We start from the raw sequence: 27489 nt of genomic DNA, 5'->3' as shown, positions 1-27489 counted from the left end.
ATTGCCATGAAATTTGATACAGATGCCGGTGATAGCCCGAGAATGATCGTCCGATTCTTCCTCTATTGCCAGCATTGGATCAAAATTTTAATTCCTCCATATAATCTGTTTATGTTTACTTGTCATGTGTGGTTATTAGATTACAGATTGAATCACTCTGTCAGTCAGTCTATTATCTCCACCTCCGTTTTCTCTTCATGCAACTACACTCTTCAGAATCACAGCCTTTCTGTGTCTAATGAGAAATGCTGAAAGTTTTCTTCAATCTTTTGCTTCATCTTTTGTTAATTTGTCAAGAAAAAAAGCGAGCAGATTGAAAAAATGCAAACACTGTGACTTAAGCTCCATCTTATCACTCTGCGATAAGATGCTAAATGTTTATGAAATTGGACAGACTTGGAAACCAATCATCTTTGTCATTTTTTATACAGTAAGATTTTCTGCTGGGAATAGTTGATATTACAACATACAGTGTTGATATAAAGAGCCTAAACAGACATACAGTGTGTTGTTGTCTCTCTTTTACCCTTCAGTGTTTTCTTGCCCCAACAGTCTCATGGTGTCACTGTCTATCTGTCTCTCTGACACTATGCTGGCCTGTCTGTCTCCATCCATCGTCTTGATGCCTGTCTAACAAACCATCAGGGTAAATCAATTCTTCGCTCGTCCTGTTTGCCAGTCTCTCTGTCTCAGACCATTTGTTTGTTCGCTTTATCACCGCGTCAGTCTCTCTTCCACTTTATCTCTGTTTCTTTCATCCATTCATTCATCCCGTCTATCCATTTGCTCAGACAGAGCTGAACATTTGGTTTTACTGTGATTCCACCTCATGTTCTGGGATCTGCACACATTCAGATGTCCATTTTACTGCCCGTCGCTTCCAGCTTCTGTCTATCTGGGCGGCCTGGAAAGATGGATTGTCTCCTCCTTAACCCCATCTGCCTTCTCCTGTGATCAGGTGAACTATTTTGGGCGAGTCCTTTCATTCAATCATGCAGCAGTAGTAAAAATATATAAATAATCTTTTAACCTCTTTTAACCTGTTGGTCAATGTAGTGATTTAGTGAGAGGAGAGATCAAAGTTATCCACTCTGGCTCTAGTGCTCCATGCCAACTCCATGTGGAGTGATAATGGGCCAGCTGCATTAACCAAAGTAAAAGGACTCATCTTTGTCAATACAGGTAGTTAATGGATTTTATTCTAAGGCCTCTCAGTTTGTGAAGTCTAGAAAATATAACAGATGAACTTTATATAGCAGTGGTTTATATTTGGATCTGATAAAGGTCAGGGTGACTTTATTTTGTATATAGTCAAAATGAAGACAAAACTTCCAAACTAAGTTCATTAAGGTAATTCTTATTTTTATCTACTATAATCCATATCTTCCAGCGTTGTACTCAAGACCACAGTGTACCAAGACTGAGACAAGACCAAGACTTTGAGGGGTCGAGACCTAGACAAGACTAAGACCGAGTCAAGAACAGGACTAGTTACCTCCTCAGAACCAGAAGTCAGTTTGTATGCTAGAACATATCATTATCTATAACACAAAGAAAAAAACTAAACATGTATAATTATTTTGCCCATACTTACTCCTCATTACATCATTACAATATACAGTATTGGTCATAAGGAAAAGTCATATACAGACAGACGTGCATAATAATTGTACTGTACATGCATAAAGATTTACATATATTAACACCTACACACAAAACAAACACAGTATGACATAGAAATATACACATATATATAGATCCGACATAGAGATCCGAACAGTCCGTGGTCTTACAAGCACACACACACACACACAGAACTGCGTACACATGTACTCATTAGCACAAAAATCAGGGCTACGCCAGTGAAGTGTATTTAAAGGAGATTGCAGGCATGCAGTTATTGGACTTGGCCTAATTGATAAACCCATTAGTAACACTTGTTCAGATAACATGGGAGGAATCTCAGTCTGCTCACAGTCACTCCAAATGGGTTCACTTAGGCTTAGAGTGCAGCACATTAAGAGAAGATTACAGAGCGATGTGGAGCGTCTTACCAGTCCACGCCTCGCTACTGTGAGATTAATAGAGACAAACTCAGGACAGAGACGGAGGGAACATTGGACTCTGACACTCCACAGGGTGGGCACACTCTGCGTGTATGTGTGCGTGTGTGTGTACTTTTCTTGTAGCAGTTGATGTTCTGTGTGTCTGCATGTTTTTCTGTGTGTGTGTGTGTGTGTGTGTGTGTGTGTGTGTGTGTGCGTGCAACTTATGACGCAGTGGCTGATTGGCCTTCTTGGATGAATGTGTATATGCATTTGTGTGTGTGTGTGTGTGTGTGTGTGTCTGCTTTTATTCCTGCTCTGTGTGTCTCTCGATATATGTGGGTGTTTCTATGCTCCTCTGTAAATATATATCCACATGTGTTTTAGTTTCTCTGCCTTTCAACTAAATGCAATGTGGCTTGGCAGAAGATCTAAATGCGAAGTGTCCAAGCAGAAGATGTGTTGCCTGGGATGAGGCAGTGGGGTTTAAACTGCTGCTTGTCTTGTACCAACGCATCATACCCTGCTGACTAACAAGCTTGACTGTTAGCGATATCCCCTTCAGTTTCTGTTAAAATAAAAATAAAAATTGCACATGCTGAGCTTCAGTAAAGCAAGCACTGGGGTAAAAGTAAATGCATCAATCACTTCTGGCTGCAAATATCTCCAGGATGCATGATTGAGTGAAGAATGTTACTGATTTGACTTGAAACTGATGATGGCTCATATTTATAAATTGGACCTTTTCAAGCCAAATTTAAATATTAAAATGTTTTGTCCAACAATACAGACTCTGTTGTTACTCTGTGTTACTCTGTTTCTGCACTCAGGGTACTCGTGCTCCTTCATTTATAATGTAAAACTGGTAAACCTTTCTATGTCTAACTAATCGAGATACGTGCCAGCTAATGTGAGACCGTAACTACAGATTACCTCTCACTGTAACTGCAAGTGGAGCTGGTCATAGATCAGCAAGCTTTTTATGCTATAATGCATCAACCTCATTATGTGTGTGTGTGTGTGTGTGTGTGTGTGTGTGTGTGTGTGTGTGTGTGTGCGTGCGTGCGTGCGTGCGTGCGTGCGTGCGTGCGTGCGTGCGTGCGTGCGTGTGTGTGTGTTTAATACATGTGAGCATTCTGTGTAAACATACATGCTATATTGTTACTGGTGTTGAGAGCATATAGAGACCTTAAAAACTTAATCTATGTCTCTTCACCGAACCAGTTCACATTTGCATGGCTTCGTTTTTTCACCATCCAAAGCTGAGCTGCAAAAAACAGTTCCTTCAAAGGTGTTCTGCAAAGTCCTGCCAAAGCCCTTTTGTTAAAAGTTCATCTGTATTAATAATGATAATAATAATGTTTTGTTCTTATGTTTGTCATTTTTTCTATATTGTTCATAAAAATACTGAAATAATGAAAAAAACATTAAACTAGGAAATGCACATCTCTGATAGATAGAAAATGAAGACAGTTAAAAAATATATGACATAAACATATGATTTATCATTTTTCAAAACAAATCACTAAAAGTAACAATGATTCTATATTCTGGGCTGTTCCTCTTTGTGCTTTCCTTGAACATATCCATGCAAGCTCTCAAAAGAAACCCCTGATAAAAAAAAGAGCAGAAAATATAGGTAAGCTTACCGAAGCAGTAGAACAGATGAACAGGAAACCGTATTTATGTGGGTTGAAAAAATTTAGCCAGATTAAACCGTCTGCAGTTAATGATGTTTGTGTTGGCACAGATACCGATCTAATGAGAGTGCCCCCCCAAGAAAAACGGTCATTTAAGCAAAACGACCAAAGCAACATATTTTTATGTTTAAGTATAGAAATTATAACAGGAGGAAGTCATGTAGTCAGATAACCTTAACCATGTGACCAATGATGTCAAAGGGCCCCTTACCCTAATGCAGTAATAATTTGAACCCAAACCGTCCCTAATCCTAAACCTAAGCCCAATCCTAACTACATTATATCAAACCGTAACCATAGAATTGTCACATCACAAAACAGATTATTATTCTTCAACAGTGATTTGTAATGGTCTCATAGGGTGCTGATAATGTCGTCCTGCCGATGTGAGAATCAGATCAGAAAAGGCTTGTCTAAAGGGCAAGTGTGAGGACTTGTTGGATCCAGCAGATGGATTCATACCAATATTCAGTGTTTTCTTCTGCATACTTATGTATACACCTGCTATAATGCTGTAAAGCTCTAGTGATACTTTAATTCTTTTGGTAATAATTGTAAGAAAAAGAAAAATATCTGATATGTAATCCAAATGTCACGTTATAGTCAATATAAAATAGGACTGGTATTAATGAATAAATGTGTGATCAGATGTACAGAAGCTTACATAAAACCAGAAGTAGATGACATTGACTGGATGATATCTGATTTGCAAGAGGCAATTACTGGAAAACTGATTGATCCTTGCAGCATTTGCAAACATGCAGTACATTGTGTTAAAAAGAATTATGTGGCTCGTGCTCCCTACAGGATTTCATTTTCGATGGTTGTTTACCAGGAAAAAATGTTGAGTGTGATGCTTCTAAATGATCGGGAGCTGACAGTGTTTTCCTTTGGGTCCTGCTCTCACTTTCTCTCTTTCTTCACCCCTTCATCTTTCTGTCCCCTCCATTGCCCATCTTTCGCGCTCTCTCCCCTGGGCTGGACACTTTGTCCTTGTGCTCCCCGTCTCCTCCTCCTCCTCCTCCTCATCCTCCTCCTCCTCCTTCTCTGCCTGGGCCCACTGTGAGTGATAAATTATTCGTGGGCATGCTCTGAGGGCCCAGGGCTGCTCATTCCTGCACACAGAGGACTAGCATTGATCCGGCCTGTGGTTCAACTTAATTGGAAACCCAGTTACACCAGCTACAGACACACTCCGAAACACAGCGCGCACACGCAGAAGCACGAACATACACTTGCAGACATGGCATCTACTGTAAAGCGGCATTAATACACACATATGCACCATTGTACAGTAATGCACACGTGTGTAGGTGCATGGATATTGCAAATGTCAACATAATTACACAACACACACACACACACACACAGACACACACAACCCCCTCGTGCATTCATGCATTAAAGTGTTACAGAATTAACATCTGCCTAAGTAACAGCTACAGTATGTATGCTTTATGATTCAATATTGCACATACAAACTGCAGTACATGCATACAAACCCACATACACTCTCCGACATTAAAACTCAGAAATTCACACACAAGTGTATGATCTGACACACAAAGACAAGCAGATGGACACTACCTCTGCACACACACACACACTCACTTTATAGTCACTAAGTCTGCATTCTAAGCAGCACTAAAGAGGAGTAACAGTCCACAGTGGAGCAATATGGAGGCCCAGGGTTATCGATTGGACTGAGACACTGACTATCATACAGCTAATAGATTACATCAGACACATCGGAGCGGCTCAGTCAATGAGGCCTGATCCTATTAACTGGGGATTTGTAAACAGTTGTGTGCTCACTGTGACGGCTGCTGTGCTGCTTTGTGAGCCTTGGCGAGAGGATGAAGGCTGTAAGGGTCTGTTGGAGGCTCATATATTGTAGCACTCTGCCCCAATCGCCTGCGAGCCGCAGCCCAGTCGTGTTCATGTGTGTGCTGGACAACATGCTTTAATTTTATTGTCTCTGTAACGGTGATGTCAGTCCCCGGTTTTATTCCTCCTGTTGCCATCCGTCCTTCAGAAGAAGCCGGCATCTGCAATTATAATTTTACAGTGATGAATACAGCTTTCACAGAGTGAGATAATACATGACAGGAAACATGATGCCTTCACTGGGTATTGTCAACTTTTTAAGTTTTGTGCTGTTTCTTCATGCATGAGTTGAATGGGTGATTGATAGATGAGCTACTCTGTAAGATGCATTTCAGTTTAAAGGCTTGGTCAGACTAGTATTTGAAACAACAACAACAACAAATCAGTTTATATTTATGAATGTGTTCAGTGCATTTGGTTACAGAGGCGAAGTAAATTAGTGCAAATCAGTGACCAATAGCAAACCATCTTGACATTTCTGGATTTTCTTGGAACAAAGCAGGCATTTTGACTTGTCATAGTAGGAAAATGAAAGACTCTGCTCTAATCATGTGTCCCTGTAAGATGTGACAATGAGCCAGCATGCACAATACCAAGAGCACAAAACTGAAGCAGCTGAATGCCAAAATTCATCCATCCATATCCTGTAACTGCTTATCCTTATCAGGGTTGCAAGGAGCTGGAGCCTATCCCAGCTGGTACTGGGCATGAAGCGGGGTACACCCTGGACGAGTTGCCAGTTTAGCCAACATGTTTTCCAACATGTCTATGGAAAATCAAAGAGTCCAAAATATAAGAGCGTATCATATAAACTGCTGTTTACATAACCCTCCACTATGGCAGTAGCTGCTCCCTAAAGTCAGTGAGATATGATTTACATATCTTGAACCACTTCACAACAAAAACATTATCAACCACCAACTCCATTATCCTGTTGTAACATGATGTATTTCAGCTTTGAGACATTTCTTAACATGCATAAAAACTATTTTGCACATAATGACAGCAGTTAATCTCAGGCAAGGTTTGGTCCCATTGAATTTGTGTTAAAAAAAACCTACGATTATTAAAGATTGAGAAGATAGAAGATAGATCACCTATAATCATATGATTTCTGACAGAATGTCAGAAATATTTAGGGGAACTAAATAATATTACTGAATAGAAATAACAACTAACCCCTCAAAATCAGAATCGTTCACTTTACCTCATCTTCTTCTACATGAGCTGCACACCAAATTCCACAAAGAATGTTTTTGCACTTCCTCGCAGCCAACAGAAGGAGAAAACACATGGTCTAGCACTGATACAAAGAGGTGGTGCAGAGTAAAAAACAGTCTCACCTCTATGTGAGAGAAACCTCACAAGTTAACAGCTCAGTTCATCTTAAGTCCATTACAGCATAAGCAATACTTCTGTTTAACCAGCACTATGGTAGATGCTGGTCGTGGGGTTTTCAGATTAATTTCGTGGCCCAAGCCTATTCACATGTCCCTTCAGGGCTGTGCGGCAAAGAGGAGTGAAAACATTAAGGGGGAGAGAGATAGGAGTAAACCGGGTTCTCAGCCAACAGTGTGTTTTTAAGAGCAAAACGACTTTTCCAAAATAAATAGATCTGTGTCGCGGACTGCTAGAAGGGAGAAAAGCCCTCGGTTCAATAATTAATTCCCGAGTCGAGGGTTTTGGAGAGCCGCTGATTGGGCTGATTCTTTTTTTTATTCTGTTATGATACAAAGGAGGCCGTTTGAAGTAATTTGTCCCAGAGAGAGCGGCTTGGAATACCATACATGCTTTGATTTAGCAAAGCAAATTTAATTTTGTTTGCTTTATGCAAACCAGCCGGGGCCGCGGGGGTTTCTCTGATTCCACCAGAGGGGTGATGGTGGTGGTGGTGGTGCTGATGATGGAGGTGGGGGGAGTGCACACAACAGAATCACGCTGCTGCCGCTAATATATAATACGGAACGCACACTCATAGACACAGACGCATGCAGCGAGCAGCAACAGTTCAAAAGTACAAAGCCTACCCCCCCCACCACCACCACCACACATACTCCAATTCCTTTGAAATCAAAGCTTAAAATAATTGTTTGTGCGTTGTGTTTTGTTTCATTCTATCCGTCTATTATTAGTGTTACTTGTATTATTCCTATCATGTTGTTTTAGCTGCCTGCTCTCACTGCTTGCTGGGGTTTTGTTTTATGCTGCTAATGAAAGCTTCTCTCCTCGCTTTTGTTCTGCTTCGTTTTTTCCCAATACGTGAATGGAATACATGTGTTTATATCTGTGCCTGATATTTCCTGAGATGTCTCACACTCGCACAATAATAAAGAGGCTACTTGTAATTCTTTTTTCTTCACATCTTTATGCAGACATTTGCCATACTGTAAAACTACGAAGATATACCTCAACTTGGCTGAGTCGACATGCATGGGGTATTGCAGTTATGCTGTTAATGACAGGAAAATGAAGTCTAACTGTGTTGCACACCTTTAATTACCTTCGTTCTGTTCCTCTGTACTGGAGAAACGACTGTACGTGTACAGATGTTAAGCAAACAGTGGAGGCATTTCTTCTCGGGAAGAGAAAAGGCTGTTCAGAATGGGCGGCCAAGCGGTTTTCTTATACTCCATTCAACTCATTTTCTTAGGGAACAATAATGAGTGGATAAAGCAGAAAAACCCAATTTCCTTTATGCTTTTTATATCCTGAAAAAGCCCTCGTTGACGACCCTTTGGTCTTTTGTTATAGAAAACTGAGCTAATATCCTCCAGCTCTCTGCGCAGTTTAAAGGTCTTAATTGGATTCCATTAGTATATTGCTTGACATGACACTTGAGTCCGCTCTATTAGAATTCCCCTGCCTGGGATTAAAAAGAAGACTTTTTCTACATTCGACTCTCTAGGCTCTTTTGTTAAAGTCTCAAATAATCTTTGTTGGATTCACAGTTTTTTTTAGTGACACCATTATTAAAACCATAAGCTTGACTTAAACAGGTGCTTTTATGTCTAGAGGACCTGCTGTAAAAGGTATGGCAGTGTCTCATCACAGCGGTTTATGTATCAATAAACCTTAGCATTAATACAATATAAGCCTTACATGCATGTATGATAGAATGTGCTGTAAGGCCCATAAAACAGTCCTCCAGCCTCTTTCAGCACTAGAGTCTATGTTGAGCTCCCTGCAGGTTTCTTCCGAGAGTATCACACAAAGTTGAAGTGTTTCCTCTGTGGTTTCATTCGGTGTAGAACACGGGCCGAAAGAAGGATGCCTTTGATGATATTCTGTTTCATGTCTCTTGCCCCAGTCCTAAGCTGACGTGGAGGGATGTTCAGCATCTGATCACCAAGACAGCAAAGATCCCCAACCCCAAGGAACCTGGGTGGAACATCAACGGAGCAGGATACCATGTTCACCATAGGTATTGTGATGCATCCATGCAAACATTTAGTGGCACACAAACGTGATTCATCTGCAGTCTGCAAACATTCTGCTCACTTTTCAACGAGGCTTACATGTAAACTTATTGATGTATTTTTCATATCAATAATTCTGTTCTTTAAAAGCAAAGTGAGCTGTAATGATTGGCTAAAAACTTGTTGCTGTGGCTATCTGAGTAATATTTCCCACTGACTTTGGTTTTGTCTCTTTTCTCCTGCCAAGAGTTTCAGTTTTAGATGAGAGGGTTTATATCACTGTGAGAACTGCACAGTAAATATGAGGCTAAAACTAGCAGCTGCTTAGCTTAGTTTAGCATAAAGAATGAAACAAGAAACAGCTACACTGACTGTCTGAATGTTAAAAAAAATCAACCCATCAGCACCTTTAAAACTCACAAATTAACATGTAATATCCCGACAAATGTTTCTGTCTTCTAGTGAATCAGACATTTTTTCCTTTAAGGCAGGTGAAGGTTGTCATGCATTCACTATTATTAATTATGCATTTGTAAATCATTGCTAGTGTCATGTTACACGTCTGTGTTATTAAAAGGCTGCTGTAAAGCCATCGTTGCTGTCAGATACGCTAAAGATGAAGTTAATATACAAACGTATGTAATCAATAATTCTTAAATGAACCTGTTGACATCAGTTGTTTGTGAAAAAAATATTAACAAACTTGTTATTCTGAAAAATCAAATATGTAACACAGCTTTTAAACTGGGACTGAATGGTTTAACTGGGCTACAGTAACTGTAAGGAGTACACAAATTAAATTGTAGATCATCAACCTCTAAAAGCCACATTTAGAAGGCATTCATATGATAATAAAAATAATAATGACATATTAATATTTTAATTATGCTACACTAGTGTTATAAGGTTAACGGCATACTGTAGTTGTGGATATCAAATATTTTCTGATTTCTGTTTGTTTATCTGTCACAGACCCCCTGAAGATATTTCCCCATATGGGAAGGTTCAACATTGAATAGCTTAACTGTCTACAGTGTTCCATGGGGAGACAATGGTTGTGACTATGAAATGTATCATTATAATAATCATCCCTATGGTCCTCAGCTGGATATCAGGTCAATTAAATAGTGTAAAATTCATTTATACCTCCATAAATCTCCTGAAGTGCCCTGACGGTTTGTCAACTGGCCACAGTAACACACTACTGTTTAATTACTTGTTTAAATAATATATTAAATGTAGAGTAACATCAAGTCAACTGCAAGTAACACATTTATGTATGTAGCTGAAAAGATCAGGTGTGACTTCACTCCAGTAAACACTCACGCTGAATCACACAGGTCGGCGTCATCTTCCACTTGTTTACTAGTGTATTTGCCACGTAAACACACACACACGCACACCTACACACTCTCCTCATATAAAGCGCTTCAGCCACAAAAAAAGCAGCTGTTTTATGACAGTTGAGACAGGTGATCTTGTCCAGAGAGGAGTGTCATTGTAATCCTCTAATGTTATTATCACACCCACAGCGTGTCTGAGTGTCCGTACCTGCTCTGATTTATATAGACAGCGGCTGGAGGAAATGGAGCCTCTCCCTGTGACTGTATGAGGCATGAACCTGTGAGAGAGAGGGAGGGAGAGGGAGAGAGCCCTGTGCTCCTCCAGACATCGTATAAACGCTTTTACAATGCTTTTACAATGTCAGCCGGGCGATGACATATCGGTAATCAGTCATAGCGTTTGCGAGGTTTTTCTGCAGCTCTCTGTCTCACTCACCTCGAGATTTCCTCTCTTCATCATGGCTCTAACTCCATGCCCTCACCTCTCTTTGTAGTTTCTTTGCCCGTCCTTCCTCTCCCCTTCTTTTCCTTTTTCTTGCCATTATTCCCTCTCTCTGCCTTCCTATTCCTCTCCTCCATCCCCTCTTTCGCAGCATGCCGTGTCATAAAATAGATTGTAATTACTGTGTTGCTGTGAGAAGAATGGATTAATTAAAATATAATGATGCCGATCACACCAGCAGGCGTCTGTTGAAATCTGTCCATTTAGGGGCTGTGGCAGAGGACTTGTAATGCCCAGATCATACTGAAGGCTAATTATGAAGAATGGTTTATTGCATGGGCAAGGACGGATGGACTAGTGAGTGCAATGAGCACAGGGTCACTTACCATCAATGAGGTTGTTACAATACATTAAAGATTAGATATGATATCTGTAATGAGAGAATTCATGTTTAAGACAATTAAAGATAACGCTGATTGCTTTCATGTTATAGTTATTCCTTTTATTTGGATGCTGTAGGTGTATATTTTATGTGTGCGGTGCAGTGCAGTGTTACGTAGACAGTTTATTAAAGCTGCTGTAAACATTTTCCTGAGAAAGGTTTGCCTTGAAAAGAAGCAATAACCAGCAATACAAAATAGACAAATTTATATTTTATCAAGAAAAAACACATACTGCAGTGCTGAAAATTATCTTTTGCAGGCCAGTGTTTAAGATTTAGAGGAATTCATTTTAAGAGATGTTATGATACTATGTTTTCATTGGTGTAAAATCACTTGGAAATTGTTTTCATGACCTTCGAATGAGTCTTTTATATTTACAGAGCAGGTTTTCTTCCACAGAGTCCGCCATGTTTAACTGCCATGTTACTACAGTATCTCTGAATGGACACTGACTGTTGACAGGATCCTTGATGTTTTCTGCAAGTTTCTTAATCACTGTAGTTTCACAGATGCAACTGGAAGGGGAGGGTGAGGCGAGCAGTATTCAGTGATTTGCAATTTACACTGACTGTGACTGTGTAACTTTTGCTGTACAGCGGCCACTTTTGGTGGAGGAACAGCTCAACACAGCTTCAGAAAAACCAAACAGCAAGAAATGAAGTGAACATCTTCACAGATTCAGTGACACAAGCTGTGAGTTGCAGTTAGAAAAACAAAGCTGCCAATAAAACACGAGAAACACCTCTGCTTATTCAAAACGCATACACGGCATAACGTGACATGCTGCACTTCAAGTCACAAAGAAAACTGTGGAACAAAGTTACAACAGGGTAGAGATTTCTGTGGGATTTAAAACTGATTAACATGCTAGTAACCAGTAAAACACCAGGTGTATGGCCACTGCTTGTTGCTTGAATTAAAATCTGTAATTGCATCTTTCAAACATTACATAGTCTCTTTTTTAATGAATAAATCGATGGCGATGTTGAGTCTAACCTCTTTAGAAGTTTCACAGGGAGCATGTGTGGATCGAGGACAGATGGTTGCAGTGAAAGAAGCATTTGCATGGTTTTGTACACGCTGCATGAAAAATAGCTGTCTTATAGATGTAGGGTGAGTTGGCGTTGATGTGTGTATGTACGTTTATGTGTGCTTGTGTGTGTGTTGTTTGAGGATTTGTGGAGGGGTTGTTGGGTGGGTGGAAGGGCATCCGCGTCCCAGAATTCCCATCTGTTTGACCTCCATATAGACAGGGAGCTTTAGAAACTCTGATGTTGGGGAGGAAGCCCCTCCACCACCGCCACCACCACCACTCTCACCCTCAGCTCCCACCGCCACGGCGACAATAAACATGTCAGCCGCCACACGCCAGAGCAATCTGCAATCAGATTTACTGCGCATGAAATATGGTGGTGCTTTTATTGGTCCAAAGACTTGTCACTCATAATTTATAGGCTGTTGCCAGGCCGGCTGTGATGTCAGTGAGCTCCTAGCACCCTCAGGAGAATCAGAAGGGGGAGAGTGAAAGAGATAGGGGTGAGGGGTGGTTGCTGGGTGGGGGTTTTGAGATATAAGAGGACAGGAAATATGTGTGTGTGAGGCAGAGGAGAGGAAATGGGAATGAGGGAGAAAAGGTGATGGAAATGGGTGAAAAGAGGAAAAAAATAACACGCATCCATCCTGTTTCCTCTCTGTGGGGACTTTATCAGGTTGAAGGAGTGAAAGTGTCAGGGTTTTTTCTAGGGCCTGTACAAATGTCCTCTCCTCTCCTCTCCTCTCCTCTCCTCTCCTCTCCTCTCCTCCGGCATCACTCGCTACCCTTTGAACACTGACACCTATTGATCACATGTTCGACGGAGGGAAATTTTTTTTATCTGTGATTCACATCTCCACTTGAAGCCTCCCTGACCCAGAAATAGAAAGTGGAGAGTCTGGTGTTAGCAGCTTTCACCGGGGGGATGACGTACAGAGAAGAAGGGGAATGTCCAAACAGGCTTAATTTCATTTAATCTCTTCTGATAGCATAGGTGAAACTACAGTAATTATCCTGTGGGAGATTTAGATAGAAAATAACAGCGTTGGAACAGATCAAAGCAACGCTGCCCTCTCTGCAAAGACAAAGTGAGTATCAAGGAGAATGCGTGAGTGGTAAAAACGGTATCTTATAAGAAAAAAACTAGTATGGCATTAAAAAATTAGATAAGATTCAATCCCTCTTTTGAAAAATGATACTCCACTCACGGAGAACCATTAGAATGTTTACATTTGCGGCATTTTGTTCCATATCAAAATAATTAATTGCCTCCATTTTCAAATTAAAAGTACATTACAACACAATTAAGGATGCAAATTAGTCTGGGCCTGTCGCGAGGAGCCAGAAAAAGTGAAAGAGTGACTGTGTTGATGTATGAGGGTTTGCATGCTTTTTTGTGTATTAGGTGTGTCGCAATGGATCATTGTGCATGTGTGTGCATATGTGTGTGTGTACGAAAAAATGTGCCTTGCTGCCTTTATTGAAGAGGAAGAGTCAGTGTTGAAATTACATCAGCATAGGGAAATAAATCAGAGCTGTGCAGTAATAAACAACAGAGTAATTAGGTCACTCTTCCCTCAGTAACTGATCGACCAGAGGAGCAGATACTATGTTATTCCTATTGTGTTAAAGGCTTCTGTCACCAGTTAAAAAAAAATCGCCAAGCATAAACAAAACACACACTTTTACACACATATATTTCTCTAACCCTGCCTGCTTTCCAGGGGCTCTGACCTCCAACGAGCCTGTTCCATGAAAGATGTCTACATCGCGCTGGAAACCGGGGACGGTAAAACATAATTTTGTCATAACCTTCCCTCTTTGGAGGGAAAACAGATATAAAAGTATATAGCCTGTGGTTTACTGCGAGTCCCCCTCACCCAGCCTGGCAGCAGCACGCAGGGCTGATGGATGCCGGGCGTCGGCCGACTTTTAATTGCTCGTAAATTTTTGATCCAGGGAAAACGCCACGTTCTCCTTGTCCCCCGGCGACATGGGTGACGGAGCCGCTCAGGAGGGAATAAAAGAGCCTCAATGAGGATGGGAGGTGGAGGAAGAGGGCTACACAGAAGACACACTAACACAGTTGGAAAGATACAGCCACATGTCAGCAGGTGCTCCATTGGATAGAAGACTTGTTATTGCATCAAGGACCTTTATCAAGTGTCACTATGGTCCTCTCAGTATGATCCACTTTGACTCCCTCTTTGAGAAGGTCTACATCAACAAAATGCAGTGCCAGCTTTCATGAAGTGTTTTTTATTTATATAAATGTCAACCCTCTTTCTTTTGTATACCACTAATTTACAAGAGCAAAAAAAACATAATGAAATTGCGTTACTTTTAACAGTCTCCTTGTAGTGTTTAACGCATAGCAAATCCCGGTTCTGTACTTACCTGAACTCCATCCCATCCGCCTCCCGACAACTTCTGTCCAGTATAAGAAAGTACCACTTTTTTCCCTGATGAGAAAAAAAAAGTTCCCACTGACCTCTGATTTCCCTCAAAAAATGAGCCAAACAAATGATTAATACATAAACAGAATTTCTAGAAGGCAAAATTGCAAATGCTCCTTAAGCACCCTGACAAGAAAAAGCTTCTTAGGTCTTTGTAATTGTTGTGGTGTATAAACATTTCCATGTGCAGATTCTGATAATGATCACAACAGTGTAACAAAAGTAAACATAAATCGAACATTAGAGGGATGCAAAGAAAACACTTAAAGAAATATTCAGACATGAACAGACCCAGACAGATATGATATGTAGGGCAACATAACAACGATTTAAATTTGATTTGAACTCATGAATGTCTCGAGAGATAATAAAGCAATAGTTGTCATGACAACACTTCATGGGTCAAATTGTCTTATGCCGTTGAGTGTTTAAGTAGCTGATAAGCCTTAAAATTCTGAATGTTTTATTCAAAGAGGACCCAGATCATATTTGATCTTCTCCCCTTTACATGAAGCAAAATTACACCAGACCGACATGCTTATCCTGAACCTGTATGATTTAAAGAAGCAGCATTAACACACATCAAATATTAAATACACAAGAAACTTTTGGGTTTTTTTTGTTGTTGTTGTCATCAATTGGAGAATATATAGGACACGTTGTAAACATTTCAAATTGAGCTCAGGGCTCATAGACCAAATGATTAATTGCTTAAATGACAATATAATAGGAAGATGAATGGATAGTTTAAATAATTGATTGTTGCAGATCAAGTTCATTCTGAACACACAGAGTAGAAGTAGTGAGTAGAAGATAGCTAGTGTCCAGTCGAGTCTGAGCTGGTTGTTATTGTATGTCCTGCTTCACGAAAAGAATCTGAACTGATCCACTAACAGGAAGACTGACTGACATCCTCATCCTTGTGTTCAAGCCTCCTGCTAGCAGTGCTAAAATGTTGGTCTTAGTGCTGGCCTTCACTCACGTATTAGTTGACCTCTATTATGTTTCTGTAAAGGGCATATATAGAGGAGAAGGATTATGTGGATATGGATATCCCTTCAATTTTTAAATTACAAGAGTATTCATCAAAGGAAAAAAGCCTTTTACTCTTTTACTCCATTACTCCTTTTGGACACTCACTGCACAAAGTGTTGGTGTCGAGCACTAAGTGTGGTTGAATTAGAGAACCTCTGTCTTAAAGGAAACTGCAGTCGCCCACATTTGCATACACAGCTATCTTCCTCGTCTTTTACTGTGGAACAGTCCTTTAAGTGCCTGTACAGCATTGACAGTAATGGAGATGAGATTGAAAAATGGGGTTTAAAAAACGTCTCTGCAGACTTGTGACTGTTGCCAAGCCTAACAGATGCTCATCTGATCAATTTCTTACCCGTTTGTCTTCCTCCCGAGATGAAAGTAAGAGGAGATAAATGTAGGTTTATCCCACCATTTGCTTGTTCATTGCAGTAAGGTCCGACATCCTGCTGAGGATTTTGATTATTTCTCTATCCTGTGTCAGACTCTGTCTAGCCTCAGATCTTTATCACTATTTTCTCTGGATTCTTTTTCTCTGTTTTCTCTCTCTCTTCCTTCCCCCCACTGGTTGTGTTGTTTCAGTCTCATTTGGTGGTTTTCGACTCACCAGGTTTGGCCTGGTGTGATTTCTTCCCTTCACACATTGATCCTGCCTCCATTTCCCCCTGTCAAGACATACACTGATCATCCACAGGTCGCAGTCCATGTCAGAGGTCAGAAGGAGCTGGTCCTGCTCACCTCTGTGTAGGTGTGTTAGTCCGGACTATGGTGACGGGGATTCTTGTCAGGCATCTTTTTTTTATTTTCATGAATGAAAGATGAATGGGTACAAATATTTGCAGTAATATTAGTTTTTTATTTGTTTGAACACAGCTTAAGCAGTGCTACATATTTTTTTAATTTGTGAACAATTCTCTGTCAAAATCAGCAGATGGAGGTACGTAGAAACATTATCTGCAGATCCCATTTACTCTGTCTGGCTGTCTCTCTCTCTCTCTCTCTCTCTCTCTCTCTCTCTGTCTGTCTCTCTCTCTTTCATTGTGTCTACATACAGTACAATGGCCAGCGCTGTCCATGGTCCTGAAACAGCCGTACAGTGACAGTCACGTGTCTCTCTACCAAGATTTCAATATTTTTTCAATATTAGTTTTTGATATTTTTCTATTGATACATAAAGCTAAGTAAAAGGCAGCCAGGCCCGTTCTGTACAATACAAACAGGAGCTGATAGCAGCAGAAGCAGCTTTACTTTCCATAATGCAGATGTGCCGAAAAGTAAAACTGGCTACTACCTTAAAACATGCAGATGGAGATTTTAGTTGGATATTCAGACATTTAGCCTCGCTAATTTCAACCTCGTCTCATTATCAGCCAGATTTAACAAAGCTTGACTGATGTTCAACAGGTGTTACCCTCTCATCATGATCCAATACTGAAACCTGTTACCTTACCTGACACAGCTGCAGACAAGGAACTGGCAAATCAAACTTAGGGACTGCCTTAAAAGTGCATGCAAAAAGAGAGCCATAGAAATTATTTTTGTTTTGTTTTGTTTTTTTCTCGTAGAAATGATAAAACACCGTCCCACAGCATGCACCAATTTGGGTTTTTTGTACATTTTTAGTCAATTGTTGTTTTTTGTTGTTTTTTTTACCATAGATGTTTCAGACCATCAAAATGGGCATCCTCCCATTATAAACTGTATTTTTAGTAAATTCATTCAATACTGACCCAGTGAAATTGTTAGTTGTATTTTCCCTCTGTTCACCACCCACCATTTTATTTCCATTATTCATTTCCTGTACAATTAACACAGACACACACATTTTATTTAGACTTCATTTTTCTGTTTTGGAAATCAGGTTCAAATGTAAATCATTATATTTCATTATAAAATTCATTTTGATCTATGCTTTACATCTTGTTGTTTTGTGTATTTTGTTAGCAGCTAAACTTCTGCTGCACTTGTCTGAGGAGTAATGGGAGTAAACAACAATTCAACACAGAAAACGAGGCAGTCTAGACTATTTCCAACAACTTCTGGTAGTTAGGGGTAAATAAAGAGAGACAGATAGTAGCTGTGCACTTACACCCCTATTATTTATATAAAGCTTAGTTTGGCATAAACAGACAAAGAGCCACAATGATAGCCATAATTGATGACAAAACAAATCAACCTTTTAGCCAAAAACAAAATACTAACAATGCTTGCTTTACCACAGAGTTCTAATTTAACATTATGATAAGTCATCCAGATTCCCTGATATCAGCATCACAGGGTATGTCCAGCTAGCTGACTGATTACTATACAGTCATCCTGCTGGCTGACCGACACACAGACCAGAGCTCACTTCCTGCGGGCACAAAGGGAGAGGGACAGGTGAGCCTGATCAACCCCAGTAGTGTCAACCCAATTACTCATTCTCTTAAAGGGCTATTAAAACATAATTGCCCAGCGATTTACATCCAAGTTAACGTGGCCCCGAGATAATTTATTATTTTCCATAAGCCCTTTCTTTTGTGTGCTGACTGAAAGAGTGTGTGTGGGGGGGGGGGGGGGGGGNGGGGGGGGGGGGGGGGGGGAGCAGCGAGAGGGAGACTGTAATTTCCTGAGTCATGAAGAAAGGCATGTTGGCAGCCCAGTGTAATTGTTTAAACCCCACTCTCAGACACCTTCCAGTCACCCCCTTTTAATCCTCGTTATCGCTCTCATTAGCCCAGGGTCAGGGGTCAGCCAGCTCCCCCTAGAAACACAAACACAGCTCTGGGAAGAGGAAGGGATGGATGCTGGCTGGATGAGGGGACTGGAGGGTTTTGTTTGGGGTGGAGACAGCACTTGCTATCCTGTGTCTGCTTATCTAACTTTTTATTTATAGAATAGAGTTCCTTGAATTGTTTTATACTGCTAAATCATTATTGCTTTAATTTAATTCTACATATTTTAAGTAGTATGACTTATGGAGGAATATTTTAGTATCAGTGATAAAGTAAAGTTTCAGTCGCAGATCGAAATTTTTGAAACCCTGACATGTGATTATAAACGAGTTAGGTGCAAATATATAAACAGAGATCAGATGTACAGTGTTTTCATACTGCTTTGCATGTGTTCTGATGTATCATTTTATAGCTTTTATAGTGTAAGTTAGAACAAATGTTTTTTAGCCTGGCTTCTTGTTATTAGTCAGTTGTCCCTGTCGCCTGGTGGTTAAGACACATAATATAAAATCACATCATCCTATTGTCCAGGTTCCTTGTCTGTCTCTACTGCCTAGAATTTTGGAATCAAGCTGGTAAAGTATTAGCTGGTGTAATATATTTTTTACTGAAGTGCCCTCTTCAATAATATTCACAGACTTCCCTCTTTGGATTACAACTCAAAGATATCCATGTGACGCCAGAAATGGCAAGAACAATGGTGATCTTGCTGTGTTCTCTCTTAGCTGTGTTTACATCTTACCTGGTTAATTTGTTTAATTATTTGGTTTGGATCAATTTTAATTCAGATTGCCTAACAGCAAGACCACAACATGGGTCCTCTTGGTGGTGGAGCTGTCCACTGACCAATTATGAGATATAGGTTGATGTGCTAGAAAGAATAGTAGAAAAGAAGAGTATTGGAAACTTTTTCTATGCTGTATCACTTTAAAAGTGCACTCAAGTCAAACTGCTGTATGCTCGCTTGAAATGGATGCATTGACCTTGCATATGGGAGTGTGTGTTTCGTCTGGCAACTCAGCCTCCAACCAAGCTCAGAACTCATCAGAAACGATTCTAAAGTGTTCCTCCAGTCTCTCTCTTTTCCTCTCATCTCTATATATTTATGAAAAATATACATAAAGTCCAAGAACACTTTCAACAGTAGTTAATGTGTCCTCACCTCTGTTCTTGCCACCCCCAGATCAATTTGCATCTAATCACACTTACTCGCTTTCTTTTCGTTGTCTTTGTATGCAGTCGAGCCGCCTATACAATTTTCCTTATGCCTATGCACAAACTGAGCAAAGGGCATTTTACACAGTGCTTCACTGAACTGCTGTGAATTCCAGAGAAATAATGCAGAACGTCAAACAAATTCAGATCACAACAAGATCGTCAATCAAATTCAGAATCTGTAGGTGCACCATTACCTGTCTGTAAAAGTTCTTTCATAGTTTCTTCATTATTTAGTCCCCACATCTCTCTCTCTGTCTCTCTCCTTGTGTTTTCTCTGTTCACCCTCTGATCTGTCTGCAGGAATCACAACCTTGTTTTCCCCCCAGTGCCCCTCTCTAATTGAAGCTAATAAAGATCAATTAAAGTCATTAAGGGCTTTTCTTAAACGAGCCTTGGCTACTAAATGCATTAGCAGGCTCTCTCTTCCTCTATATATACTATATGTCTCTTTCTCTTTCTCTTTACTTTGCATGCACAGGGGCATGTTGGGGTCTTTGGGGGCCAGGTTATTTCCAGGGTCACATCAATGAACAGAATTCCTGACTGTTCTTGGAGCTGACATTTAACCGCTACATCTGAGACCAATACCAGAATGTTTGCATTCACTCTGCCAGTAGCTAATACTTGTGCAGACATTCAATATGTTTCATTAATAATCAGGAACATTTTGAGAGAGAAAGATTCATTTGGATGAATATCCAATTCATGCAAGCTTTAATGTTTGCAGTTCGGGACTACCAGTGTCTGGCAGGACTTTCCCAGGAAAAATCCTCTGGCACACAGGAACTGATGTTTTCACAGTTTCATGTGCCAGTGCTGGAGAAAATGAGGAACATGACAGTTGAACCGTTTTTAATGCCAAACAATTACGAGGTCTCACAGCAATATTTTTTTATTGTCAGAATGGAAAAACCTCTGATGCTGTGTTAATAACATGATGGCAAAACACTGAAACCATTTGTTAAAGCTTTTCTTTTTCTTTTGTTAGCCCCCTATGGATGGGAATGTTGGTCGGTCAGTCCACCACCACTATTGGGTGGATTGCATTCATAGTCCTCAGAGGATGAATCCTACTGGCTTTGGTGATCCCCTGACTTTTCATTTACAGTAGCACCATCAGCGCTACCTGATGAACTTTCAGGATGAAAAGTATAGCCAAGAGTCTGATAGATAACCATGTTTGGTGCTTTTTGAACTTCTGTTCATCTGATACCTCTAAATCAATGGCATTCCCATCAGTCGCAACTGTTCTTTACATTTAGTGCTATTTTCCTTTGTAATGTGTTAATAGTACAAAGCAAAGTAGAATTTAATGTAATATGCTGATGTCGTGACTGGAAGTATAAAAGGATTCACTGTTAAAACAAAGGACTTTATCTATGTACAGCATATGTATGAGAACTTACAGCACATGGCAGCAAAGAATTTTCCATTATTTTGACACCACCCTCTGGCCAATGATTACATTTACTTTATCATGACTGCTAAAGTTTAAAAACACATTTGGAAACTTAACATTTCTTCAACTATTTGCTTTACTTAAGGATAAGAATTACAGTCGGACAGTGCTCCTTGAGTGGGTGTAGACTCAGCGTACTACTTCAGAGTAGAGCAATAAAGTCCACATAGAAAATGTGTGCTGAGCAGTGTGGTGGTTTAAATGGCATGCTGGTTCAATATATTTGGTTCCACCACGTCACCAATCACTCGTCAGCCGCATAGCTATTAGAGAATCCAGAATAAGGAAAGCCGGGGTCTGAGTCTTACTGCACTATCCAGCCGCTGTAGCACGAGAGCACTACTCTCACTGCAGACTGAACAGAAAACAGGCGATGAGAGAGATGAAGGAGAAGGAGAAGTGACCCATTCACAGGACAGCAGGGAGCCTGATGGTGCTACCATGAGCTGACAGGACTGTCAACACACTTTACACAGCTGACTGTGTGTATGTGCGCATAAGTGTGTTTGTGTGTATCTGATACTCTCAGTGTGTGCTTGCATGTCCTCCGTGTGTGTGTGTGTGTGTGTGTGTGTGTGTGTGTGTGCGTGAGAGAACATATCTGAGTGTGTACAGTATGTGTGAGACCGTGTATGGGTATAAAACTGTGCATGTGTGTTAGAGGCCACTTGTGAATGTAAGTTTGTGTGCATATGTGTGTGTAAGGGGCTCCTAATGAGTGTGTGTGTGTGTTTGCTTAGGTATCTGGGGGTGTGTTAAAGAGTCTAAAGCTAAATTAAATCCTACCACATCTTACCACATCCCGCTTGTATGCATGTGTGTGTGGTCCGCGGTGTGTGTGGAATGTGTTTCATTAGTCGTGCTGGTTCACGTGCCCGTCTGCAGCTTCAGTACAGTATAGCAGCCAGTCTGGTGCAGGGATGAGGCAGTAAGCTTCCGATCACTCAGCCCGGGCTCTGCCTCCCTCTCCATATGGCCGCAGAAAGCCTCGGCTGCCTCCCCAGGCCTCTGCCAGTGTGAAAAGCAATTGTGTGGAATGTGTAGGAATTAAGTATCCCATCATTCAGCGCAGACATGCAATTAAAAGAGCTGCAGCCGTCACTTGCAGTAGACATCGCGTGAGTCATGTCACTATAACTCAACACAGCGGACGCCTGCCATTTTTTGGTCCTTAAGAGGGAGGAGTAAACACGTAGACAGACACATGCTGGAGAGGCTCACACACTTTTACTGTAAACAATCATTTACATAGACTTTCACAAAAATAAACATTTAAATAATTTCAGGTCTACCATAATGCAGTACTTGTACATCCATATGTATGTGGATACGTAAATGAAAACGAGTTTTTGGTTTCTATAATTCCTCCCACATCGACCCTAAAGTGAAGTCTTGCTTGACCAACACTGGAAGAAATAGTAAACGAAATCCACAGTCCTCACTCTGCGATAAAAAAAATTTCTTCTTAGTTGGCCTTTAGCTGACTTTAGCAGCGGGTTTCTTCCACAGCTACAGTCGTTTTATTATAAATTCTCTTTTTGTGCTACTGTATTCCTGAACTGAAACTCAGTCCTGAGAAGAAAAAACTTGTGCTAAAAAGTCAAGAATAAGCAAAATTGGTATATGGCATCTGATTTTACACTGTCTGTGATTGAATATGTATATGGAAATGAATGTGGGTGTGCATGTAAGATTAAAATAGTCAGTTTGTTCCTATTTTTCTTAAAAAGCTTTGGTGTTCTTCAGTAGTGCATGTTGGATGGTCGAATGACTGGAGCCCTTCCTCCACACCTTTCCAGCAATGAAATTGAGTCTGACAATAAATGATAATCCAACATCCATTTCACTTCAGTGAAGTAAGCACAGTTTGAACCTCTCTCTCAAGAGTTCTCTTTTTCATTTTTCACAACTATTTCTGTCATTTTTTGTGTTTACAACTGTGTGCAACACAATGAATGCCCTCCAGGAGAGACTGGAATGCACTTCATCCCCATATTTAAACAATATCACTTCTCACCCTTCAATGTGAGGCTGCCTTTTCACTCCACTTTTGACTGTGACTGTTCAGAACAACAAGAAACACTTTCCAGTGTGGTCGGACAACACGTACGAACCAGTTCTTTACTGGTTTTACCTGACCATACCTCTGTGTTCACTCCTGGTGCTAACAGAACAACAACCATGCAAAACATTTTTCAGCCATCTGCAAAGTGGACTGAGCTGTGCTTAGTTTGTGCTTAGAGTAAAACATGAACTGACCTCAATATATTTGTCATCATTATTTATATTAAGGTCCAGGATACATATTGTCCTGTTTTCAGGGGCTTTCTTTGGCATCTCTGATGAATAAAGTTGTAGTCTGGTGTAATGTTCTAACACAGTATAACAGTGTTGCAGGCCAACTCTGTGACTCAAAATGGAAACGAGAATTTTGACTTGACTTGTCTGACACAGGCTTTTTTCTTTTCTTCTTTTTTTGCAAAGCACAAGTAGTCACGCCAGTAAAGTTCTGAACCTCTCCTTTAATGCATGTGTATGCACATTCAGTACCCTGGCATACAGATAAATACATATGAGCGAGGGTACAAGCTGTACATTAACAGACGAGATTAGACAATTATAAGAATGTTGGCATTCAAAGAGAACGAAGGTCACGCATGATAGATGTTTAAGTGGCTGACTTTCGATGCAGTACTGTATATTTCCATTAAGTACACAATAACGTTTAAACTAATATATGAACAATCTCTTAGCAAGTAATCTATAGATATGAGGTATATGTTAATGGAGTGCTATAGGAGAAGTTTCTAATGTGTCTTGCACGGCAGAAAAACATTTGAGTAACTCTTTTCTTGTTGGACCAGTAGTTCCACTGAGATTAAGAGTCATTTTGCCTTGTGGCCAAAAGAGAAACATTACAAGAAGGAAAATTGCAGTAAAAAAACACGCGATGATTGGATCCAAAGTGAAAATATACTACACAAGCACTGAGACCCAGAATGACCTTATACATAAAGTAATTTGAACCTCAAATCAATACACCAGCACACTGCCCAGTTTTTGTGCAGTTTTAAGAAGGCATATTAAAATACCACTCCTTCTACAGTATGTACACAAAAAGTAGTGTAGTGCTTGTCTCTGTAGTGTTTCCTCTAGTTTGTTTCTATCTCTTCTGATAGCTCATATCAGCCTGAGTAGGCTACAGTGTAAATATCCCAGACCTATTATTACTCCAACAAAATGTTCCTAGCCGTTGTCAAGCCACTAAGTACAAAATGGTGAATTGCAGACACGAAGAGAGATAATTGCCACTCACACTGGAAATTTGGCAAGCGCCTTCCCCACGAGACCCGGATGAAATGGTGCTTCAACCCCCGAAACTGTCATTCTTAATGAAATGGTAATTACAAACCCAGCGGAACAGCTGAGGGGCCTGCCGGGGCCCACGGAGCCCAACTACCAGAATAAACCTGCTACAACAACCTGCAGAGAGGAGGGAGAGCGGGAGGCAGGAAGGAGGAGGTGGGAGGGAAAGAGGATGGGGGAGAGGAAGACGATTTAAAGCAGGAGAGAGGTTCAGGTAGGCAGAAACAACCAAGAATCTGAGATTTATTTCAATTGTGAAATGTAATACACACTCCAAGTTGGAGTGTGCTGTACACTGGGACCCTCATCAATAACGCCGGCTGTGTGGAAGGCAGGAGGGGAGGTTGGTTAAAAGCGCCCACACAGCCTGGGTAATTGATTGCTTTGTAAGCGAACGTGTCTTTAACCTTTGGGAGGTCAGGCCCAGTCGGACACCATCAGTCCTGCCTGGGGTTGAACCGCTTCCAGCCGTTTGTCTTCTGCTGCTCCCTCGTCTCAGGGCCGATTTGTCAAGCATGAGATGTTTTGGGTGTTTAGATTACAGGCGAGATGGGAAAACAAAGGCAAAATGCCACCCCAAACAAAAGGCCTGAGCCTGGATCTCCCACTGATCTGCATGCCGGGCAGGAGGCCAGCTACCTGGGGTGCTGAAACTGAAAGTGGGGAGGGAGGAGGAGGTGGGGGGGAGGGAGACTTTGCTGAAACAGAGCCACAATGAAACCCCCGAAACACAGCCACTGTGGAGCTTGAACCACAGCCAGAATGGAGGCTGAACAGGAGCCAACATGAGAACTGAACGACAGCCAGAACGGTGACATGAGATAGAGCCGGAATAGCGCCTTGAGATGCAGCCAAAATGGCAGCCAGAGACTCGGGGGGATAGGAGGGAGCTCGGGGCGGCTAACTGTTTTCTTCACGGCAGTACTCCTCATCACTGGAGATTTTAAAGTGTCCCTTTACCACCCTCCCAGGTACTTAGGCCTGTCTGTCTGTCAGGCTGTTAGAGAGTGACTAAAGATGATTTATCTGTTAGATTATCAGGGCCAGTAGCCACGCCGTCGCTCACACGATGCCCTGGAGAGACAGGTCAGAAACAGACAACACCTTCTAGGACCAACACTTTGACACCTCGTTCTTTCTTCCGAGGAAGGAGCCATTTATAGCTGACCTGCACTTTTTTTAACACATTGACAGGAGAAAGTCAAACTCAAGTCTTGTTAAGCGCATGTGTGGATTATGGCTGTGTATTTATTTTCAGACATGATATTTCATCACCGTAAGGTAAAAGCAGCTTGTTCTTGAGTGTTTGTGTCAGTGTGTTTGTGTTATGTATGAACAAGTGGGTGTGTGCACATGCAAGAGTATGTGTGTTTGTGTCAAAGCACAAGGTGCTGTGTGTGCCTGCCAGTTCCATCTGCTGTTCTATTACCATAGACGTGATGTACCTGCCACTTCCCTCCTCAGCTGAGGTGTGTGTGTGTGTGTGTGTGTGTGTTGTATTCTCCCATCCTGTTGTTAGATCTGACAACTACTAACACAGACTCGTGGTGAAAAAAGGCAGAAAAAATACTCTCAAGTTCCAGATCCCTCCCTGAGTCTGACAGACAAACTGTCTGGGATTGTGGAAAAGCTCCACTCCTCTCTTACCTTACTCTCTTCACCTCACTACTCTGCCAAGATATAAGCAGAAGTATTTTGACACCATTCTCTAAGGCATATAGAGTATGTTGTCATTACAATATGATATTCTGTTGCTTTTACAGAAGGTTCCCAAATTTGTTTGGTTCAGGCTCATTTATATTTGCATGCGCCATTAGACATTTAGGTGATCCTTTCCTGTCATCCAGACTGTCTTACAATGTGTTCAAGAGTAAAATAACTATTCAGTTCAGAAGCAACCAGTAGAGCTGTACATCATTTTTGGTTTTGGTTAGAGACAGACAAAATCTTTACGCCTGAGGAAATGACAGAGTCATGTTAACTTTTCTTTGTATTGTTGTGTGATATTTGAATGTGAATGATAAGTAGACGTAAAAGGAGAGTCTGTATATATAAAAAGTTCTCACTCCAGAATAAAAACTGTTTGGTGCTAGGAACTAGGCCAAAGTAACCAAATTTAGATCCTAGTTCCTCCTGTCAAAACACAGGCATGGTTCCTGAGTTCCTAAAATGGTTTATGGGCCCCTGGAAAAAGTCAAATGGGCTACAAGTAAACACACATATTTCAACCAACACCAAAAATATAAAGAAGTTCAATACCCAGTCATGTTATCATGAAAAAATGAGAAGCAAACATAAATTAGACATTCCTGCCAGATGTCATCACAGAAGAATCAAGTAATAAAGAGTTTTCAGTGGGAAGGGGAGATGACTTTAGCCCCAATTTTATCTCCTTGATTTTCCCATGTAAACACTGTGAATAAAAAGGTGTAATCTTTGTTTGGAAAATGGGTTTGGTTTGTTCCCATTTGGTCTGTCTGTAAACTGACTGAAGATCAATAACTCTGCAACTCTGTCAGATTTATGAATCTAGATAAATATGTAGTTCAGAGTGTGTGTGCGCACATTTCGGTATTTAAATGTGTTTTCATGTGAAAAAAGAGCATGTGTGTGTATTTTGTGACGGTGTAAGACGTATGCAATATGTGTGTGTTTCACACACTTTATCTCTCTCTGTCTCTCTCTCTCCCTGGTGGGGTTGTAAAACTGGCCTCGTGTCTCTGCCCCAGCCAGATAGATTAATTAATTATCCAGACCTCCTGTTTTTTCATTGCTGAGCCAATTACTCCGTGACTGAGCCTGTGGTCTATATGCATGTGTTTTAGAAGAGAGAGAGTGAAAGCGCTTGTGTTTGTGTATGGGCAGGGAAATTACAGCTATAGTTCAAACACAGACTAACAATCACACTATAATGATATATAATAATATATGA

General features: G+C 40.8%; 1 protein-coding gene across 4 annotated transcripts in view; it reads left to right on the top strand.

Moving 5' to 3' along the window:
- LOC104923770 (furin-like protease kpc-1) overlaps positions 1-27489 on the top strand; it is a 162484-nt gene that overhangs the window by 104309 nt on the left and 30686 nt on the right. For all 4 annotated transcript variants that reach the window (XM_027287075.1, XM_027287074.1, XM_027287076.1 and 1 more), the window contains one exon: positions 8940-9053. In XM_027287075.1, coding sequence (XP_027142876.1) covers positions 8940-9053 — 114 coding nt within the window. The remainder of the gene's footprint in view (positions 1-8939; positions 9054-27489) is intronic.

This window comes from Larimichthys crocea, chromosome XIII (assembly GCF_000972845.2).
Source record: "Larimichthys crocea isolate SSNF chromosome XIII, L_crocea_2.0, whole genome shotgun sequence".
Lineage (NCBI taxonomy): Eukaryota > Metazoa > Chordata > Actinopteri > Sciaenidae > Larimichthys > Larimichthys crocea.
This window is presented reverse-complemented; position numbering and strand designations above follow the sequence as displayed.